Source organism: Labeo rohita, chromosome 5, assembly GCF_022985175.1.
Source record: "Labeo rohita strain BAU-BD-2019 chromosome 5, IGBB_LRoh.1.0, whole genome shotgun sequence".
Classification (NCBI taxonomy): domain Eukaryota; kingdom Metazoa; phylum Chordata; class Actinopteri; order Cypriniformes; family Cyprinidae; genus Labeo; species Labeo rohita.
Genome location: NC_066873.1, coordinates 13,715,427 through 13,738,563, shown reverse-complemented (window position 1 = coordinate 13,738,563; position 23,137 = coordinate 13,715,427). Strand labels below are relative to the sequence as shown.

Below are 23,137 nucleotides of genomic sequence, written 5' to 3'. Positions count from 1 at the left end.
TTTAGATTATTTTTTATTGTTTTAATATGTTCCTTAAAGTTTACTTGTACTTTTAATAAAGTTTTTTGCACCAAAAACAAACAACCAAAAAATAAATAAATAAATATATGGAAAAATGATTATTTTCAACCTTCATTCTGACCCTCTGTCTAAAATGACCTGTTTTTAAGGGGCCTGTCCTTGAAAGGAGAAGTCCACTTCCAAAACAAAGATTCCCATATAATGTACTCACCCCCTTGTCATCCAAGAAATTAATTTCTTTCTTTCTTTCGCGGGCCCCCCTGTTTTAAGCTATGAAATTTGCAGGATGATTTATTGGTACAAAGACCTCTTATATGTTAAAAGATCAAGGCAAATTTGATTTCTCATGCCATGGCCCCTTTAAAAATGATTTTGTCCAAAAAATAGAGTCTAAAACAACACTGTACAACATGAAGGTAATTAAATGGATGAGAATTTTAATTTTTGGGTGAACTATCCCTTTAATTGTCTTGCACCTGCAAGCACGACGTTTGATGTGAAATAATTACATTATAAACAATTAAAAAGAATGAAGATAACTTTTTATCATCACGATAAGAACGTAACAAAGAAGCTCAATTACGCGGTGGCTCCGTGGCACTGACGAGTTGAGCGGAATTAGATTAGCTGATCTGATAGCTACCTTGAGATGAAAGAAGAAAGAAATACCATTAAATCTAAGCACCTTCAGTGCTTGATGTCTTCCCTGAATAGCAGTTTGCCAGTGTCACGGTGGCTTGAATTAAATGTGCATTTGCTGAGCGCAGACAGACCAGACAATTCAATTTGACACTGCCTTTAGAGAAGAGCCGAGGGCTAATGAGTTGCTCTGTCTTTAGTGCGTGTCCCACTGCTTCCGGATCAGCTCTTTCACTGCAGCCAAACAGATGAGGTCATCACTTTCTGCCCCCGTTGCCATGGAGAAAGAATATAGGCTGGTAATGATATCCACCTTTAGACTGGTCTTATTTTTTGCTTTAGACTATTCAGTCCCATTTGACATTTCCCCTGGCTCCAGAAGCTTCGGAAGCTGGAGTCGGGTCATTATCCACAAGAAATCCTTTTCTATGCAGACAAATGAGGAGATTACGGTTTTCTTTATTTATACAGATCTATATTTTGGAGACTGTAATTTGATATACACATATGGAGCATGATTTCATTTCCTTCAGGCGAGAAGTGTAAAATAAAGACTGGCTTTATTGATATGAATCACATTGCAAGTACAACACGGATGCAAGCGTAACAGTTTTAGATGATGCCGTCTAATTCTTCTAACAGCTGACACATGAATCTGTCTTGAAATACAGTCAAAGAATAATACCTTGTAAATACATTTTTTCACATTGTCTTTTTTTTTTTTTTTTTTTTTGCTGACAAGTTATATCTATATATATACTCTTGGCTTCTTTTTCTTACAATCCATCCTACTATTTAAGAGTCACTTTATGAACACAAATTTAAAAAAGAACACAAAAGATACAGCAAAAAATGAAACATGGCAAGAATAGCAAACCCATCACTAATCTAATCTCTTTTTCACATACAAGGTTCATACTACTGCTAGAAAAGAAATACAATCATGTGAATCGTAGTGCTAAAAATGTTCATGCAAATCGTTGCGGAAATCAGGAACTACATACAGTCACAACAACACGCTGCAGTTCTTTAACAGAGTGCCTCCAACAGTCAGTGCCTTCGGCTCTTTAGTTGATGTTAAATAGTTTTGATTGCTCTCGATACAAAGGACATAACTGGGTAACTAAATGACATCTTTCTTGCGTCACTCTTCTTTTCCCTCTAGTGTGTAACTAAATCATGTTCGTAAAGCTGTACAAGTACAAGAACACCGTAAAAAATTATGTGATTAATCAGTGTTTTTGTTTTGCAGTTAAAATATCTAAATATACCTAAAAACAACATAAATTTACTTGAAGCAAAACTGGGTTTGTTTTCAGATATTATACAGTATTTATAATTTCAGCTATGGGGACATCGGATGCAAGATTCACTTTTAAATGGTGTTTGAATATAAATGTGTCTTAGTAGTCTCATTTATTCCTTTTTCTAAATCCTCAAAATACCTAAACATCTCAATTATCAAGCCGTTTTGACTTTCTGAGCAGTATGATGTCATATTGCTCAAGCCCCACCCACGACCACAGATGGACTGTCTCTTATTAGCATATTCCCGCCCTCAGCCATTTGTACGCTGTCCATTTTCTTCGTGCTCAAATAGCTGTAGCAACGTCTCATAAGCAATGCAGGTGTTTTGTCACTGAATACACAAAAAACAACAGAGGGCGGAGTGAGCGGTAGCTCATTATCACTTAAAGAGACATACACCGATATGGGTCACTGTGAACAGAGCTGTTTTTGACAAGGTAAAAAGGGTGTGGTTTTACATGACCATTGAGGAATTTTAACCAAAGTATGCTGAAGACATTTCATGAAGACCCTAAAGAATCATACCAACTTGTGGCAAAATAAGCATCCGATGTCCCCTTTAAATTTAAAAAAGTTACGCATTATTGCTTCTTAAGTAAACTGATCTTGTTTTAAGAATGTTTCAATATTTTTACTGGACTGGTAAGACAAAAATACTAATTAATAGATTTTTTGCAGTGAAAATTCAAACACAATCATCTAAGGAAAGCTTAAAAAAGAAAGAAAGACCTTTTGGCAGCTGTTGATAATGTTGCCATCGACTATTACTTTTGATACATTTTTAAGTCTTCTTTTATTGAACAATCATCAGGCATTACTCTATTTTTCAGTAATAAACTCCATCAGTGCTACTATATATGTCAAAGGGATGGAGAATGTCATTTTAGAGTTCTTCAGAGCGAATGACGTGGAACAAGGTGACGTTATACAGCACCTGGTGTCCATTGTTCCATGCGTAAAGAGCTCTGTCCCTAGGGTTATAATCCAGCATGGAGATATGGGAATACTTGTTCTGTAAGGGGATGTCGATATACTCGTAGGTAGAGGAGTTAGTATGGAAAGCATAGTAGACCTTTGTCCCTCCTGAGTATCCGTTGGTGACATAAAGAGTCCCACAGATCATGAAGGCCTCGCCTGCACTCCTCTTTGGGTGGTTGGTGGTGTAGCTTTTGATCACCTGCAGGGTCAACGGGTTGATCTTGCTGATGACAATGTTTCCTGCGTTTTGATTGGTCGCATAGACGGCCCAAAGCCCACCTTCGTCCACCATTAGGTCAATGTCAGAATGACCTCCCCAGGAATAGTGGTAACGGTTGTTGTAGCCGGCGTAATCCAGCTGACCGGACTTGCTGATCGTGGCTGTCTTGAAGTCAAATTTAATGATGGTGTTGCTTTGGAACTTATTGAAGTAGATGGAGCCGTTGTAGACCACCTGCCCTGTGCCAGACCAGGGGTGAGGAAGGCGATGTGAGGTGAAGTTGTCTGAATACATGAAGTCGGCCATGGACTTGTATTCCCGGACAAAGCGATTGTTGTGGTAACCGTCCATGTACCACACCTGGTGTTGGAAAAAAACGAATGCACATCAGTGTGTATACGCTTTACATCGCAAATGAAAATGGGGCTGCACTTTCTTCATTTGTAAAGAAATTAAGGTTTTTGAGGAAAACATTCCAGGACTATTCTCCATTTAGTGGACTTCAATGGTGACCAACAGGTTGAAGGTCCAAACTGCAGTTTAAATGCATCTTCAAAGGGCTCTACAAGATCCCAGCCGAGGAATAAGGGTCTTATCTAGCAAATTGATTGGCCTTTTTCTAAAAAAAATAAAAAATAAGGTATATATACTTTTTAACCACAAATGCTCATCTTTTGAAACTGCACTTTGGACCTTCAACCTGTTGGCTCCCATTGAAGTCCACTATATGGAGAAAAATCCTGGAATGTTTTCCTCAAAAACCTTAATTTCTTTTGCACTAAAGAAAGAAAGACATGAACATCTTGGATGACAAGGGGTTGAGTAAATTATCTGGGGTTTTTTTTATTTATTTATTTATTTTATTCTGGATGTAAACAAATCCGTTAAGGTTATGGGTTAAGGTTAAGGTTCACAAGGTTATGGGGGGAGTTTAGGATTAGCACATAGTTATTACTAATGTAGTATGTACATGTGGAATGGGAATACATAAAACTTATTTTGATATTTTTGAGGGCAAACTGTACATACAACTGTCCTGATATCATAAAGAAAAAAGAAATTCTTAAAGAATACCTTACTAAGCAATTTAGTATAGTTTTTCATTATTATTTTGTAGAATAAAGTAATTAAACTACTTCACTGCTTATTAAAATCTGAAAAACCTATGTCCACCAAGTAAAAGTCAAGTGGTGCAATTACTGCAAAACAAAAGAAAAAACTTGACATCAGATCAATAAACGACTTAAAATATCAGATAATTTGACCTTTTATGATGAGGCAAAGTTAGTTCTGGTTGTAAAATGTCATGTGTTTGTGACTCTCCAAAAATGTTATGATATTTATGAATTGATAATTCATGATATTTGTTTATAAAAAGTTTTACTTTGAAAAGTATATTTAAATATATTTTTATATAATGATTAAATATGTGCAATCATGTGTTCAAGTATGTTACGTTTTACTGGATGGTTACACCACATAACGTTCACTTGGCACATGTGATTTTTTCCTTTTCTTTATTGTGGATGTTCTTTTATGTCATTGATCCCTTCACAGTCAAGGTCAGAATGCAATCTGAGTCTTTGGGACTGATGTATTAAATTAGTTCTTTTACTTGCCTATTATCCTTTTCCTGCTCTGAAAATCCAATTCTTAAAACAAGCATGTTTTTAAACTGTCTGACCCTTTGGAGTGTGTATTCACTGTTAAAATAAATACTAAGGCTATCAGAGGCTTCACGCAAGGGCAACTCTCTGACCCTTCATCAATCATTTAAGGCAAAGACAGATCTGCAGGCCAGATGCCTTTCTGTTTCTAGGCTTTTCTACTAGATCGATCCATCTCAAAGGAGCTAAAAACTCCACCACTTCACCTTCAGCCATCCTCTTTGAAGTTGTTGCATTAATATATGATGGGATCATGGATTAGTTGTCAAGCAACTTACTCGCTACTGACATCTATCCAAGATGGATGTGTTTGATTTGTTCAAGAAATTGGAGAAAGACAGAAAAGCTTGTACAAAGGCAGGGAACTAAAATAGTCATACAAGGTTTTGCTTTTTAGCACAGAATATTAAAGTATGCCTGAAAACAAAGATATGAAACCAACAGCAATTTTGTGCGCGGGAAATACTGGCGCAGGAATTAACAGACATCATTCAGCTCTTACTGGGAATGACTTTGCTGCCACACTAATGAAATCTTGCAAGATTTACACCTATCATTTGCATCTTAATGTGTGCCGGTAATTTAATAAACCACACTCTTGGCATGTTTACAAGAAAATATACTGCAGGGGCAAAAAGAGTGCTGATAAGACGAAGTCAAAGACATTTTAGCTATGAAAAACAAAAAAACAAAACCAGTTGTGAATTAAGTGAGGGTGAGGGATGTGAAGCGATTAAAGCTGTTCTTCTCTTACACAAAAACTCCAGAGGAATTCAGTTAAAACAATGAAGATTTGATGAACTCACCCTCGTATCACCATCAGCAGCAAGCGGATCAGTCATCCAGGACCCATATCTTGATCCAGATGTCTTTATGGTTATCGCATCACTTATTCCTGTCAGCTTCCCACAAGCTGATAACAGTAAAACACAGTAACAAGTAAAAATCAACATTTATTGTCATCACTTTTCATCATTTACTCACCCTCATGTTTGACTTTATTATTCCATAAAACATAAAAAGTGATATTTTGAAGAATGTTCATGCTGCTTTTTTCCATACAATGAAAGTGAATGGTGACCAGGGGCTGTCAAGCACAATAGAAGACCCTAAAATTAGTCCGCAAGACTTGTGTGCCATATAAGTCTCCTTAAACCATATGATAATGTTGTGTGAAGAAAAAACACTGAAATATAAGTTCTAACTCTCGGAAGATTTTAGCATGGTAATGCATATGACAATGTTAATGTATTTGGTCTTGGTGGAATAGATCTGCTACACTGCTGAATTGCTGCTGGTGCAAAGCAAATACAGAAACTTGCTACTGCCAATACAGTACATATGCCGATACAGTGCTGTGAGTATTTAAGACATACAAATAACATATATAATAACCTGTAGAAGATCTATACAGGTGGAGTTGGGGAGGTGGAGGGTTTCAGAGGAACTGTGAAATGCCAGAGTGAATTTTAACCAGCCATTTAAAGGAGACCTAATTATGCCCCTTATATGTAATATAAGTCTTAGGTGTCCCTAGAATGTGCCTGGGAAGTTTCAGCTTAAAATACCCCACAGATCATTTATTATATCATTTTAAAAATGGCCATTTTGAGTGGCAGCAGAAAAACACAGTTTTTGTGCATGTCTCTTTAAATGCAAATGAGCTCCTGTTCCCCGCCTCATTTTCCAGAATAGGGCTGTGCCTTTCTAGCTCGTACCGCAGATACTCTGCTTAAAAAACATCTACAAGTAGCAATGCAACTAACGTAACTACATTTTTCGGTACCGAGCTGCGGGAATATCCCGGCTGACTGCCAGCTAAAGATTACTTTAGGATGTTAGTAAACGTTGATGCTTTTCTAACATTACTGGAGCCACAAATTATAAAGAAGACCAGTGTTACTGTTTAAGGACCTTTACAGTGCTTTGTTCTGGATGAACTTGTCAGTTGAATTTTGGATTTTGGCGCTCGCTTGTACGGGTGGCTCTGATCTGTCAAAACACCTCTCAAAATGCTTGCTACGGAATCGAAAAACGCAAAAAATTGAACCTGATCTAAATTTTTTTTATGACGGCCGAAAGTTTCAGAGGCAGTGTGTAAATGTGATTGTCATAATGTGAGGTCGTATTTATTTTTTAACGTGCGAAAATTTCGGATGAACATTTTGGACTTCTGACCTTTACTTTTTAAAATATTCCAATATCTAACTACTTTTTCCAGCAAGTAGCAGTGTGTCGTGACCAAAAGCCACATTCTGTTTTGCGTTCTGACAAGTCACGAGTCTGTAATGCACTGAAGTAGCACAGTGTCTTCTTCTGACTAGTCACAAACTAAATCTGTTCATTACCGCCATCTGTTGTGATATCACACATCTCTCAGCTTTACAGTCTGATTTTGCAAAAGATGTACAGGAGTGTATATTTCACATGAATCAACTGTAATTTATGCAAAACAAAGATTAAAATGCGGTCTATGCTGAAGACTTAAAGCACCTACATGAGGTGAATAATAGCCTTTTTAAACTGATTAATTTTCCTACTTTATTACGCTCTATATCAAATGTGTATTTTACAATGATGAGCCGTCATAATATAATCCATCCCCCCACAGTTTTGTAATGAACACTAATGGAATAGAAAATAAAATCATGATACGGGGCGGGATTCCACACAAAACACAGTGTTCACTCACACAGCTGATGATTGACGTCTCAGAGCGGCTCCATTCACAGTCTGTAAATACTGCATATGCTGTGATTTTTTTTTATTTGAGTCTCAAATACTAAAAAAAGCTATTTTCTTGAAACAACATAAAAACTCTTGTCAGACCAACAAAATTACCCCAAATGTTGTCCCATCTAGTCAAACACAGTTGTTTGATCAAAGAATTTCATATTGTTGGAATGTTAAGGGTTTGTGAGTTCCCAGCATGCATTGCAGCATAAATAAATTATGTAGTTACTGTTATAGGATTATTGTTTTGCTGTTCGCTGACATAATTTACATTTTTGTTGTTGTTTTGTCATTATTGTTAGTTATTTGTTGCACTGTGATGTAAAGAGCTCATCTTTTTAAAATTTGTTGATTGCAACCGTTCTTGAGGTTTGCGTGTTTAGTTTTGAAGCCTAGAGTATGTTCAACCACTTATATCTGTTTGCTGGATATTTTAGTCTTGTAAGATGTTTTACAAAGACAGTTTTGTTTGCATATTAGACTAAGTTGTCCATTAAGGTTTCAATAATAATTCACTGTAATTTGTAAATACACAAAAAATTTACACATAAAAAATAGATTATCTCAACAACAGTAATTGTTGTTTCAGTTGCTGTTACATGACTTTTTCTGTTAGCAAATAAGACCATCAGCACTGCATGAACAAACAAATTTATGTTGGCTAAACAAAGTATCTTTACTGAGAAAAACTAAAAACTATTGATGAGAGAAGTCAAAAGTCTTACTGCATCAAGTTGCCTTATTTTTTCTCAACTATTTATTTTTTACAGTGTACATTCTGTTCTTGCATTGATGTTACGTTTGTAGCAATTTTTCACTTAGACAGTCAGTTTGAGACAATACAACTATATAACTAGATTTTATTATTTTGCGTATCGGATAGTTTACAAAATCAAATGTTTGGGACACTTTTTGCCATTGAAATGACTTGGAAAATGCGTCCCAATCAACCTAAATGCACTCTGCTCTTTGAAATCACGTTTGCATTACAATATTTTGTTTTAAACCCTAAATATTATACTTATTACTTCATTATATTTACTTATAACTTTATTATAATTCTTCATTAACAATTATTCAGTTATTTGTAACGTTAATTGTAAAAAAAAAAAAATAATAATAAAAAATTGAAAGTAGTTTCAATATACTAGCTACTAAACTAAGTTCTCTTTCGTGTCTTATTGCGCTTAAATTGTCAAACACACACAAGTTTATGTTAAAAACACACATGAGTTACAAAAACAGTTGGTTATGTCTGTAAAGGTAAGCTGGAAAAGAAATTGCATGTTTATATTAGATCTGTGTGGCACCATCTTTATATACAGTAAATAAATCAATAAATCCACTGTTATCTTGTCTCCTCTGAGGCTCTAAATAGTGTTCTGAGCTCGTCTGTGCAGCCAGCGACATAACAGTTAGTATGCCTTGCTCGAACTTTTGCATTGGTGTTAGAACTGGGACACCATTGTCACTTGTGAAAACAAAATAACGGCATCATGGGTGGAAACGTGCAGATTAAGGGGTGGTAATATTATAAAAAGATCCCATTACCACGTCATGGGTGGAGCGAAATCTGACACACTAGTTTTTTCACATGCTTGCAGAAAAAGGCTTATCAAAACAAAGCTACTAGGTTGTTCTTTTTCACGTTTTCTGGGTAGGTATATGCACTGGGGACCTGATTATAGCATGTAAACACTGAAAAAGTCTTGATATGTCACTTTTAAATGTTAAGCAGTAAGCTCATTAGCTGCATGAACCAGTCAGCTTGTGCCAAGTAGTTTAACGCTGTGAATACCATCAGTTTGCGTTAACAACTCATTTATTCACTGATGATATTGTGTTCTGCATTAAGATGTATCACACCAGGTTTAGCGCCAATGACACCAAACGTCATTTGTTCTCATGTGTCTCATAATTGTGATGTGCCACAGTTGAATATGCATATTAAAAACAAATGAATAACTTGGAATATTGTGCATGAGTCACATGGACTGCTGTAATTGCAGTAGTCTGGTCACCATTCACTTTCATTGCGTAGAAAAGAGCTGTCATCTCTTAGAAAAAAAGTAATATGGATTTATAATGACGTGCGAGTGAGTAAATAATGACAATTTTCATTTCTGGTGAATACTTCCATTTCGTTTTACCATGCTGCTACTTTGGTTTCTTATGAGTGAGCGACATGTTGTTAAACTTCAATGTTTTGCGCTGGTAAATGGCCTTGTGGTGGATGGGGGAGGCGTTGGAGTTCCTGTCATATTCTGCCGTGTGTTAGGCACTCAGGCAGAAGTTTGCAGGCATCAGTGAACCTCTCATACTCCCTGTTTTGACACAGTGTCAGACAGACGCACTGGAGCATAACTTGTGTAGACGTCTGCAGTGTTGTAAGAGTCCTCATACACAAGGAAGTGTGTTCTTCTCTCATTTATACTTCTTTTGGAAGCTCTTTTTCTATCTTTCTCTGTCACTTTATGTCTTTCGGAGAACTGATGCTGTTTCCCTTTCTCTTTCTCTCTCTGGCTGTGCCGTTCTGGCAGTCCACTAGGGCTAAGCAACTGCTTTTAAATAAAACGTACATTTATAGATACTCCTCCGTTTCCCATGATATTTTTCCAATATTCTGTTCTTGGCACTGAAATGTGATCAGCGCCCTGGTTTATGTAAAACCTCACCGGAGCCAGTTCTGGAGAAAGAACTGTTTTGTATTTCACTGACCCCTGGTGTCATTACGCGGCTCTCTAGAATACTTGATTCTGATTGGTCAATCACGGAATTCTGCGGTCACAATGACGTGAAACTGTATATCTGACAGTTGTCCCTGGCAACCGGTCTCTAATTTCCCTCTGCGCTCTCTTGCTTCTTTCATGATAAAAAACTCAAATCAATACTTCATGTACTTATTTGGTGAGTCAGCCAGTCATTGTCACTAAATAACCCTTTCAGGTTGATATAAGAACTTTCTGAGTTTATTTTGACCGGCTGACTGCCCATATCTCATAGTTATTTTATACTGTGCTCTTATTTCAAATTGCAAACCACTAAACTATGTCTATTTTGTTTGAAACAGATTGATTGACCCTATACTGAAGTCACTGCAAAGCCTTTGAACAGACTGACCTCTATATGTGATTACTCATAATCTGCTGATATTGACCTGTGCAATTCCATAATCCTTTTGGGATTGAGTGAGTCGCAATTTATTCCCCCAATTCTCCATTCTAGACATACTTCTGCGGACAAAACCTACATTCAAAGACATTCTATGGTACATAATATTCACATAATTACCAGTCTGATTATTGTCTCGGCACAGGTGGTCAATCTTTACACCAGACCCGATGGCCAAATGTTAGCTGAAAAGTCTGTCACAGGCGATAAATTGCAGTTCCATTTGTGTATTTAGGTGATAACGTAGTGAAGAAAGCAGTAGTACAACTGATTATACAGTGGATTGAAGATCTATAGTGCTCATGACACTGACTGTTGATGCAATTATGTTGAAATATAAAGCAAGCAACACTGAGTTCACAGCCATACATCGCTAATGTGTGACTACTGCTGCCTAGATAATATGTTTATGTAATTTTCTCAGATATTTACATAATGTCATGGCATTAAATGTTGCCCATGTTTTCTTTTGCTAAATCTACTGTGCTATGCGTAATGGAATAATCTGTTAGAGAAGCTTAGCAGAGTCTCAATACTACTCTTAATATATGAATAAGTCTTTGCTTTGACTTGGCGATTTTTATTCTTAGCAACCAAGTGAATTTGTCTTTTACAACACAACATATGCACCTTTCCAAGAAAATAAATAGTATTTTAAATGGTTGTTGACTTTGAATCAAGAATTTTGCTGAAATTTTATATGTATATATGTATGTAAATATAACATAAACACCATCGTTCAAAAGTTTTTTGTTTTTTTTTAAAGAGATTCATATTTTTATTCAGCAAGGATGCATTAAATTGATCAAAAGTGATAGTAAAATCTTTTAAATTATTTTTAAAAATCAAATTTCAAATAAAAAGCTGCATTTCATCAAAGAATCTTGGAAACGTATCACAGTTTTTACAAAAATATTAAATAGAACAACTGTTTTTCACACTGATCATAAGAAGTAATGTTATTTGAGCATTTGGCATATTAAAAGCCCATTAAAAATCAATAAATACATTTCTGAAGGATCATGTGATACCAAAGAGTGGAGTAATGGCTGCTAAAAATTGAGCTCTGCCATCACAGGAATACATTTTTTTAGGATTAATATTTTAAAATATATTAAAATAGATAACAGTTATTTGAAATGTAATAATATTTCACAGTATTACTGTTTTACTGTATTTGATCAAATAAATGCAGCCTTGGTGAACATAAGAGACCTTTGTCATCAAAATATTAAAAAAAATGTACCAAACCCAACTTTTAAACTATAATATAATATAACATAACATAACATAATATAGTATAATTAGGACTGTCAGTCGATTTAAATTTTTTATCTAATTAATTACATGATGTTCCGATTAATCTAATTAATTGCGAAATAAATTTTAGTGTGAAAATACCCACAAAAGATTATTTAAAGCTATTTTTGTGTTTGATTCAACGTAGAATTTATTACACATAAACATTTAGGCTGCATAAGTTAGGCGGTTACAGTTAGGCGGCCTAACATAACTAACATAACATAAAATAAGACAATTTGAGAAACATCTCAGTACTTTTTGTTCATACAATGAAAGTCATTGGTAGCCAAAACAGCTTTGTTATCAACAATCTTCAAAATACCTTCTTTTATATTCTACAAAACAAAGGTTTGCAATGACATGAGTGTGAGTAAATGATGATCTTTTTTTTTTTTTGGTGAACTATCCCTTTGATGTTTTTATTATTATTACTATTATTATTATTTTGAATGAAATGATACTCTAAATAAGAAACTAAATCTGCCAGCATGGTTTCAAAGGTAATATGTTCTCTGCAAAATTGAGCAAAAACACATAATATTGTTTAAAAATATAACACAATATCAACTTCTTATTTATTGAACTGTTGTATAAAATTACATTTAAACTCGTGATAGATCGCGACAAAATCAGCACTCGTGATATAAGATGATGATGTACAGGTCTGGGGGCAGAACCAGTGTATAAACTGCATTGTAATATTTTAATTGCATTATTTTTTCATACACTTAACTTAATTAAGTTAACGCGTTAAACTGACAGCCTTAAAATAGAATAGAATAGAATAGAATAGAATAGAATAGAATAGAATAGAATAGAATAGAATATCATGGAAAGTAGTCAATGGTATGATAAATGTTTTTGTATTAGTTAAAGTGCAAATATTACATGAAGGCTTTAAATGAATATGGGCTGACATGAATTGCAGGCATATTAATTATAGGATACATAATACTGTTGAACCTGCTTAAAATTTTATGGGTAACAATCACAAAATAATTGGCTCAGGCTTCTCTCAAAACTCTATTAACTATGAATGTAATATTAACTATGATTGAAGTCCACGTTATTTATACCGGTGAACAAATGATCAGTGTTTTTTTCTCCGCCCCCATCCAGTGATTTAACTCCCTTGCGAAATGCAGCATTAGAAATTCAGGAGATTACTATACTGAGAGCAGTAATCTTTCAATAGAATCCCATGATCATATTTAGATGGCTCTCTTTATCACTGCATGTAGCTTTTGGCTCAGTGGAAAACTTAAAACGGCAGCTCTTTTTTTTTGGTATTTATTGTTAAGCACCAAAACCCAGCATGGTGTCCTCCTTTAATCAATCAAAGGAAGGCTGCATTTGCATTATGCATGAGTACTAAATCTGTTATTCGTCTGAATCTAAAATAAATGCTCCAAAAAGAAGCAAGAGCAATTCTCTATTGTTACACAGAGCTCCTGACCTATATTCCAGCGTATGAATGGTTATTAAGGTTTCTGTAAAAATGTGCATTTTGTTTTTAGATAAAATCGTATGATGTTCATTCAAATGAGCGTTTGTTTATAAATCAGAGACGTGTCGGAGACTGTGCCATACTGAATTTTGATAATGTTATTTAATTAACCTGTAAAGTCGCTATGAATTCATGCCATGGCTCAGGTGGACCCAAAGGCATTTGTTAGAGGAGAGAACAGCACAGCAGCCTCTCATTAGTCACGTCTGTGTCTAACATCCATATGAGATCCATTCCTCACTTCAGAATAAGGCAACATCTGAATCTGCTGCTACTATCTGTATCAGATTAGCTGAGATGCAGCATTTCAAACAGGGAAAATGACAGGGATAAAGGAAGACCGGTGTATATGTTGTGTTGTTTAAATTCAGCATGCAAATGCCTCCGAGCAGCACAATAAATTACAGTGTTTTTTATTTTGTTCAATCATCATTCAGTCAGTCAGGACTAATGTGTGTAATGCGAAGCGTCCTTGAATTTGCATTTTCAATAAATATATACACTATGTTAGCTATTTCAAATGTGCTGTGACCATGTATTTTTTTAAAGGAATAGTTCGGCAAAAAACGAACATTTGCTTAAAATTGACTCAGGTTATCGAAAAAGTAGATTTTAGTTGTTTTTTCATTGAAACAGATTTGGAGAAATTTAGTATCACTTGCTCACTAATGGATCCTTTGCAGTGAATGGGTGCCGTCAGAATGGGAGTCCAAACAGCTGATAAAAACATCACAATAATCCACAAGCAATCCACACCACTCCAGTCCATTAGTTAACGTCTTGTGAAGTGAAAAGCTATGTGTTTTTTATAAACAAATTCTTTATTAAGATATTTTTAACTTCAAACCTTTGCCTCCAGGTAAAACAAGTTTTTTATCCATAATATGCCTTCTCCAGTCTGAATCAGTTGAGAAATATGCACAGAACAAGCACCGTTTAAAGGGAAAACAGTTTTAAACAAATATGTTGGTGGATTTTGATGTCAGAGGACATTAGGATAGACTTTTATTTTACTGGAGTAAGCATTATTATGGATTATGGACTCATATTTTGAGAAGAACCAACAGTTAAAATTAAACCTTAATGATGGACTTGTTTGCTACAAACACTTCACAATGGATTCACATATGGATTAATTGTGGATTATTGTGATGTTTTTATCAGCTGTTTTGACTCTCATTCTGACGGCACCCATTCACTGCAGAGGATCCATTGGTGAGCAAGTGAGTAATGCTAAATTTCTCCAAATTTGTTTGATGAAGAAATAAACCCATCTACATCTTGTTTGGCCTAGGGGTGATTATGTCTTCAGCAAATGTTCCTTTTTTGGGTGAATTATTCTTTTAAATAGAAAAAATGTGATGTTTTGTGCAGTCTTTAATTTCCTAATTTAACTGTATAAAAGCAAAACCAATACATTTTGGTAGTAGCTGTTTTTGTGGTTTAAAAAAGTGAACTAGTAAAAATGTAGCATATTTTCTTGCATACTAAAGTGTGTAAGAACAAAAAAAAGATCTACTTTTTTGGTTGCAATATAAAAGTTGTTTGTGTTTGTGCTCAAACTCATCCTACCTAATTTTTGCATGCATGCACGAAGCCTCTCCTCAAGATTAGACACCCTGTTGTGAAGCTCCTCGTAGTCAAAGGCTCCGATCTCCTCCTGCAGTTCACTTAGCACTGATGTCAGATTCTTGACCTCCTCTTTAAACTGCATTACCAATTTTGCATCGGCCTTGTATTCCTCCAACACTGGTATCATTGGCCTAAGTTCCTCCATTTTCGCTTTTATGGCCTGAAAGGTTAAAATAGGCTTGGTTCAGTAGGCATGCGTGCAACGATTGTGTCCAAACACCTGTCTTGCCCTACACTTGCCCTGTCTGCCTACCCTATCACCATTTCTGAGTGTGCCTAGCAAACAGATGTAGAGTTCAGCATGGCATAAAACAAGGTCTCAGTACACCAGCCAAAATTTGAAAAAACTCTCTTTATTTTTCATTAAAATGCAAGGTGTCGAGGGTTACATGCTTCACATACAACAATAGTTTCCCTTGTTTCAAAAGATCCAAATGTGCATAAACAAATTTGAATTGTAGACATGGAGATGTCATAACATAAGAAAATCTACTCATGGAAGGCTGCAATAGTGGCATGCACAAAAAGACTGCGAACGGAATTCAAAGGTGCTCTGTATTTAAAATAAACTGAATGATGCAATCAGTTGACCAGTTGAGGATTACAATGGGATTGAACTTGTTCTTCAGTCTCTGCAGCTTTGATTTAATTCATAAAGTTAGCCCTGCAAGCAAGAAAATGAAATTTGGTTGAATAACTAACTCGCTAGCCTTTCTAACACACACATTTGCACAGATACAGCTGTTTGTACAGAAATGATGCAACAGTTTATTTTAAACATCATTTGATAGGATGAACTAACACAAACACATGCTTGAAATTATTTGCACAAGTGCAAATAATCATGATGGGTTCTGCCATATGTTTATACTGTACACATAAATCTAGACATAGATGAATAAAGAACATAATATTAATAGCAAATTATTAAAACTATACATACACTCCCATTTAAAAGTTTGGGGACAGTAAGATTTTTAAAAAAAAATTTTAATGTATTAAAATTAATCATTTTCTCATTATACTATCCCGTTCCCTCATTTTAGTGAATTTGTTTTTTGTTTCCTCATTTTGATTTAATTAAAATGAAGGAATAAACTAGTACAACATAACCATGATTTACTAAAATACAAGGGAACAAATGAATAAGCTGTGGGAATGAATTATATATATATTATTACAATTTAAAATAACTTTTTTATTCATTCTAAGATGTGACCTTGGACCACAAAACCAGTCGTAAGTAGCACGGGTATATTTGTAGCAATGGTTCTTTTAAACCAGAAATCATTAGGATATTAAGTAAAGATCATGTAGATATTCTGTAAATTTCATACCGTAAATATATCAAAACTTAATTTTTGATTAGTAGTATACATTGCTAAGAACTTCATTTAGACAAATTACTCTGTAAATTATTGTGGAACATTTTGCAGGATTCTGAAGTGACTAGAAAGTTTAAAAAAAACAACATTTATTAAACTAGAAATATTTTGTAACATTAATTTTGTAAATTGTCACTTTTGGTCAATATAATGCATCTAAAGAGAGAATTAGTATATTAAAAAAAGAATAGATCTGAAATAAAAAAATACTGACCCCAAACATTTGAAAGCTAGTTTATATCATATTACATTATAGTAAGATCAATAAGTGCAAAATCATCCTTGTCAAAACAAAGAAAACTGTCTTTTTCATCCGGCCCCATTATTCTATTTATCAAATTCTATATGTATTCCTATTTTTTCGGCTGAAATGCCATGTTTGTATATGCTCTGTATACGTAAACATCTGAAAACATTCACCATATGAACTCCCATGTGGGTATAAAGATCATACGATGGTGTTTAAGATGACCTTTTCCAGCAATTGCATCCAAATATTTGATGCCTTCATGTAATAAATGTTTAAAGGTCAAGCCATAAAATGTTTTGAGTACTTTCTTGCTAAATGAATATGAGGTGCCACATCTGGACCATAACATTCAGTTCAACTAGAACAAAATACTCAATACTTTATTTTGCTTTAAAAGACTTTAAAAGAGAGCCAGGTGATGCTAAAGGAGCTAAGAGACTGTCCTGGATGGATCTATAAAATCTATGCTGCTTTGGGAGCTTGATACACACACTACAAATTGCAACGTGCAACAAAATCACTGCGCCTCTATTTAGAAAAATAGCAGCGGCCTCATTAGCATGCAAAAGCAATTGATGTCGGACAGCTAACAATAGCTAAGATGGAAAAGATGCTATGTCGCCACAATGAAACGTACTTTGTAATTCACGTCTTGTGGGGAAAATGCCTGTGGCGTCCAAAATCATTCATAACAAATATTCCTAGCTCACTTGGCTTGTAAATGTACAGAAATTGAATATGCTCACTAGATTCATTAATGTAATGTTAAAGGCCAGTATTGGGAGCTGAATTAAATAAGTGAGTTAACCTTTTGGTAAATGAGATATATTGTATGCGGTTGAAACACGAATGACATACGACACAGACAATGGAATAACCACACCGGTCTGGATGAGCTCATGTATTTGTGCGCACCTTGTATTGCTTGGCGATATTCTGCTTGTGGCTTTCCTCCACCTGTTTGAACTTTGATTCCAGGCCCCTCAACTGCACCTCCATTCTTTGCACATACTGCAGGTCTTTCTGAGTCCTCTGGTCAAGATTCTGAATGGACTGAGTCATATTCTGGACCTGGGAGACAGAAAGAGAACAGAAGAGAAGAATAATAAGCTATGGGTTGAGTGACAGCCTTGCTGAAAAGATTTACGAAAGGCAATCGGCGAGCTGGATATGTGTGTGGATTATTTTCAAAGGTTACTTTTTCCAAGAGCTGTCTCAGTTGTTTGGTCCTGGCATCCCGTGAACACATGGTCTGTTGAGGAGCCACAACAGTGCACACACACCTGCCCTCACTGTCTTGAGCTGAGCTGTACACCTGCCACGACTCCTCTGGGTTAGCAGGCAGCACCTGGGCAAGGGGCAAAACAAAGAAGATAAAAAAAGGTCAGTGACTGATCGGGATGTGCTTTATGGGAAACACTTTTCTTCTTTCTCCCACTGCAGTCTTTGCAAAGGTTATTTACTTGAACCCTACACAAGGGTCAGAGTGAAAGAGTTTCTGGCCAGTTGATGGAAACTGTCATGCCAGTGCACGTTTTACATCACAATAATCATACATGGATTGTTTTTGCTTAATCATTGGTAGCCTGTGGTTTATGAAATGCTGTTTAATACTGCTGAAAATGTCACCAAGGTAACATTATTTAGCTGGATGATAAGGTTTTGTAATTGTAAGGATGACTTGTGATGATAATGGAAGCATGAGTTTCATCAAAATAAAATGAAAATGATTAACAAATACTAGGCCAGGGGGAAAATCTCAGTATTACTTTATTTCCCTTGCACACATTTTGTTTCTCCTTGCCCATCAGAAGCAGAGCAGTGTATTAGTGGTCAATACATACTGACACAACACACTTTTTAAGGATTTTCATAGTTGGTGCTTTGATGTGAAATGGTCTTTTCTCAAAGGGGATTTTATGACCCAGTGGCTTTACATAAAACAGCCATCTGGAGGGGTGAGCGTTTCCGTATGTCTTGTCCTAATCCTGAGTAATCTAATGAATAATCCATATTCATAACCATCGCAGACAGAAAGCGCTTTTTATTAAACCCAAGGAACATCACTGCAAATCTGATGCCATTGTAATGCTGAATTCAGATTATAATAAAATCTAATGTTTTTGCTGTTTGACGACAGAGCTTATCACAATACCAAAACAGTGAAGGTATTATATAAGAAAATGAAATAAAAAAGAAAAGATTATATCCTTGCTCACAAACACCTGATTTAATTAGTATAGATTTCAACACAGGATAGCAGGTGACAAATAAAAGCGACACACTCAAATTCCCTGATTGCACTCTGTGAACCTCGTCTCATTAACGCCCGAACACCTTTCTGATAAATACATGATGTTTAAAATAAAACACTGATAATAAAACTAATGATTGCATTTTTACTCTTCTTTCCAAAAATTCAAAGTCAAAAAATGAGTTTATAGCTTTTTTATTGTCATTATTTGCTTCCTTTTGTGTTGCTACACCACATGAATCATGCAGAGACATAAAAGAGGAATAGGTCCACTTAAAGCCATGCTGTCCTAATGAATAATTGAGGTCTTACAATTTTTTCCACGACACAATAACAAAATCTAAAGAGTTAAACAGTTTACTTCTACAATGGTATCAGAAGGTATACCAAGGGACCTCAATCTATAGAAGGCTACTAAATAATTACCATGTTTATTTAGGCTACTATGATATTTACACGGTACCACCACGGTACAGCCAATTAACAGGGTACATTGTTAAAATATACAAGCTATATAATCTGGAGTCGGAGTACTGAGTACTTTATGAACAACATAATTTTTCCATTTACTAACTTACATTATATAAACAGTGTGATTTATAACGTATAAATAATTTAAAGTTTTTCACAGCTCACGAACATGAACAAAGAGAATAAGGAAACTCACGCCAGTGCTCCGGTCCGGCACACCCGGAGGTGCCACGCTTAATTTAGTGCTATTCAGACCTACTAGCGAGGGCAACGTTTGCGACATCCAGTTGGTGATCATCGCCATCGTGCTGAGCACTACTCCAATTTTCAGCAAAGGCACCGACATCTCTGCTCTTCTCTTTCCCAGTAACCTTCATTATACACATTCCAGTAGAGAACTGTGCTGGTAACCTGCGCTGCTCACAGAGGTGATGTGCTTCTGTAAAGCACCCAGTGTGAATGAATTCATCTCGGGCATTTCGACTCGCATTATCCTATACTGAACTTTATAATTACTCAAGCTCTTTCGGTTTGGGAGAAGAGCGCTCTTCTGTCTGCTCTCTTCACGCGAATAATGACGGCAGTTCAGCAGACCATCTCATCTCATTGGTTCCGTGCCTCCGCCCACCCGCTATACTGGTGAAATATTCATAAATATCACAAACCTCCTCCCGGCGCTTGACGCACGAATATACTAAATCACTTAAGACGTTGTTACAAAGTTTCTCCGTACTCTCACACTGACATGCATAGTTAAAAACGGATTTCAACAGACAAACAGTAACCCGCTCTCAAAACTGTAAATGTAGCATTAGGTGCTGTTAAGCGATGTTTGATTTATTTATGACTACTTGATAAAAAAAAATACTAAACGGGGCAAAACATGCATCGTTTTGTTATACATTTAGGTAGCCTAATATACACAAGCGCCTTAAAGGCGGACGTTTAAGGGTGGTGGAGAAAAAAAAAAACACTAGCTGAAGTTTCTCTTTAAAGTCGACCCCATTGAATAATTCGCCCGCTGTGTTGCGGCTCATCATCGGTGTGATATTGCAGCCATCCACAGGCTCTGTCTACCGCATGCAGTACACAGTACCAACATTATTTATGTTCTCTAAAGTAGCTATGATTGTTAATGCTCTCTGAGCATTTCATTAAACTCTGAAACATCAACAGATGTTAGATTAAAAAGATAACTCACTTATGCGGAGTCTAAAACAGAGTGCTTTATGAGTGCTTTTCATGTCACTTAGGGGGGTTTTAATAGGATAGCTGATCATTGACAGCAGACATCTCTCAGAATGTCATGGTATCATTTAGCCAACAGAGGGCAGTACAGGTTTCCTTCTCAGTTTAACATTTTTCTCTTGGACAAAAGTTCCGATTAGACCTTCAACACATGCTCATGCCCAACCATGCATCTTATTATTATTTTACATCTTTGTTTTATGCACAAATGCACCATAAACACGTTGTAAATGAACTAGTGAGAAACTAGCACTCACAGACAGACTCAACTCTCAGCTCATCTCTTCTTTTTCATTTTCTGTCCTTTTTTGTTTACATTTTAACAATACCTGCACTAATGGATAAAGGGAATATCTGATCTATCACTGATTTGCATATGAGAAGTTTTTTTTTTCCTGTGCAGGGCAATCACACAGTATTTATGAAAATCAATTTTATAAAATTGAATGTGAAACTACTTAACATTTTGATTTAAGATTAAAAATACTGTCTAAACTAATAATGAACTTATATTATTATTATTATTATTAGCATGACATGAAGTGCGTCTAACGTCATGGTTAACAAAATAAGGGAGGAAATAATATATATTTTGTGTCAACCTGAATTTTAATGAAATCTGACAGGATCTCATTTTGTTCAGTGATTCATAATGGGACAGACTACAAATTATGGCACAGGGCACTTAGTTTCAGATGACTGATCATCCAATAATTCACAGTTCTATAATGAATTGAAGCATTTTTAAACCTGTTTAAAAGAGCTGCTTGTAATATTAAGGTACAATAAAATGCTTCAAAAAACAAACAAACAAAAAATAAATGTAATCAAGCCTTGTTTTGTACACAAAACAAACAATGGAGAAAATGGAAAATAGGCAAAATGAATTACATTTGGAATATTATTTTTTTGTGCATTAATAACCTTGTCGCTTCAGTACAGCTGTTACCATTTGATTAACTCGCCAACAGAAATTCAATGTCAAGGCGTACAGAAAAACTAGTTACTGAAGTGCAAGCATCAGTGTGGAGTGTGGAGAAAGCAATTTACTTGCTATTTTTGTCTTCAAAGTGAGACTGTAGAGTGTCAGACAATCACAGTGTGTGGATAATGAGAATACACTGAACAAGCCTTGGAGTGTTTTATCTTGAATAGGAATAATCATACAAATGATAAAATGATACTGATGATCAGTCTCTCACACACGCACTAAGGGAGACTTTACGGCTACCAAGACGCATTTATCTTCAAATACTAAAACTGTCAAGTATTACGCTGTAAAGACATTCATAATCACCCACATTAAAGCCTACATCCCACATAAAAGTTAGAGTTTAAAAGAAAAAACCCTCTAGCCATGTGGCATAAAAGCTGAGAACCCCGCTGTGATTTTTCGTCCAAATGAGGTTTAATCATATTAGTCCATGCCGATCTCTGCTGCCCAATAGATTAATCTGCCCTTCTGATAATAGACGAAACCGGCTTATTTTGAGCCTATCTGCCTAATTAGCCTGAGATGTGCGCTGAAAATGGCGTTTATAAACCTACTTGGGTGAGTTCAGTGCCCATCAGTACAAGGAGGGTGAGACTCAGGAGCTTGCTTGCAGGCTGCATCTTCTGCCGCCGATGCCACCTGATCCGGGGATATCACATGCAGAGCTGTTTTCTGTGCAGCTGTCCGGCTCTCTATCAGATGCTCCTCTTGAATGTACGTATGTGTTTTAATTCAGCGCCAAAATAATGGAAAAAATGAGATTGGAATGGTTTGCAGAGCCGCCTCTTTGCATATTTATCTCATCTCAGCTTCTCGACGCCTCCTCGTCCTCTGTCTTGCTGGACCGGCGATCCGATCGCGAATGTAGGGATGAGCACGAAAGCGGCGAAAATATTACTTCATCACTAGACAAACTTGGCTGGTTAATACGAGAGAGTAGGTGTGGGCAGGAAATTTGAGAAGCGGGGCCAAGCAGTGGTGCTGAACCGGATGTGACACGAACTGGCGTGGGAAATTCAAAAACCCAGAGCAGCGTGAGACGAGCTGCTGGAGTGGAGAGCGCGCTCATAATCTGCGCTCGCTGCTGGACATGAGCTCTGAATCAGCGCAGTTCACAGCACGAGTGCCAGGACTACTTAACTGTAAGGACAATAAAAGCAGTGATGAGGTTGCCATGGAGACTGCGTCATCCTTGGGACCGGGTACCACTGAGAATAATAATATTTGATAATAAAGTGGACACATTTTTAAATAGCCTATTTATTTGCCATGTAAAACTATAAAAATGTATTATGTATATAAATATACACTTATAAGCGCCAGCAGATTGACATTATGGCTATTGAAAAATCAGCAT

At 35.9% G+C, this 23,137-nt stretch overlaps 1 protein-coding gene across 2 annotated transcripts; it reads right to left on the bottom strand.

The window, feature by feature from the left end:
• Positions 1 to 1,203: 1,203 nt before the first annotated feature.
• Positions 1,204 to 22,856, bottom strand: olfm1a (olfactomedin 1a). 2 transcript variants are annotated; one of them, XM_051109636.1, is made up of 6 exons: positions 22,335 to 22,856; positions 18,012 to 18,161; positions 17,729 to 17,884; positions 15,119 to 15,338; positions 5,640 to 5,746; positions 1,204 to 3,526 (listed from the first exon to the last, which is right to left on the bottom strand). In XM_051109636.1, the coding sequence occupies exons 1-6, from the start codon at positions 22,398 to 22,400 to the stop codon at positions 2,852 to 2,854; spliced, it is 1,374 nt and encodes a 457-aa protein (XP_050965593.1). In that variant the 5' UTR covers positions 22,401 to 22,856; the 3' UTR covers positions 1,204 to 2,851. The 2 variants fall into 2 exon arrangements, with proteins under 2 accessions (XP_050965593.1, XP_050965592.1); XM_051109635.1 differs by lacking the exon at positions 22,335 to 22,856 and adding an exon at positions 19,735 to 20,300.
• Positions 22,857 to 23,137: the final 281 nt, after the last annotated feature.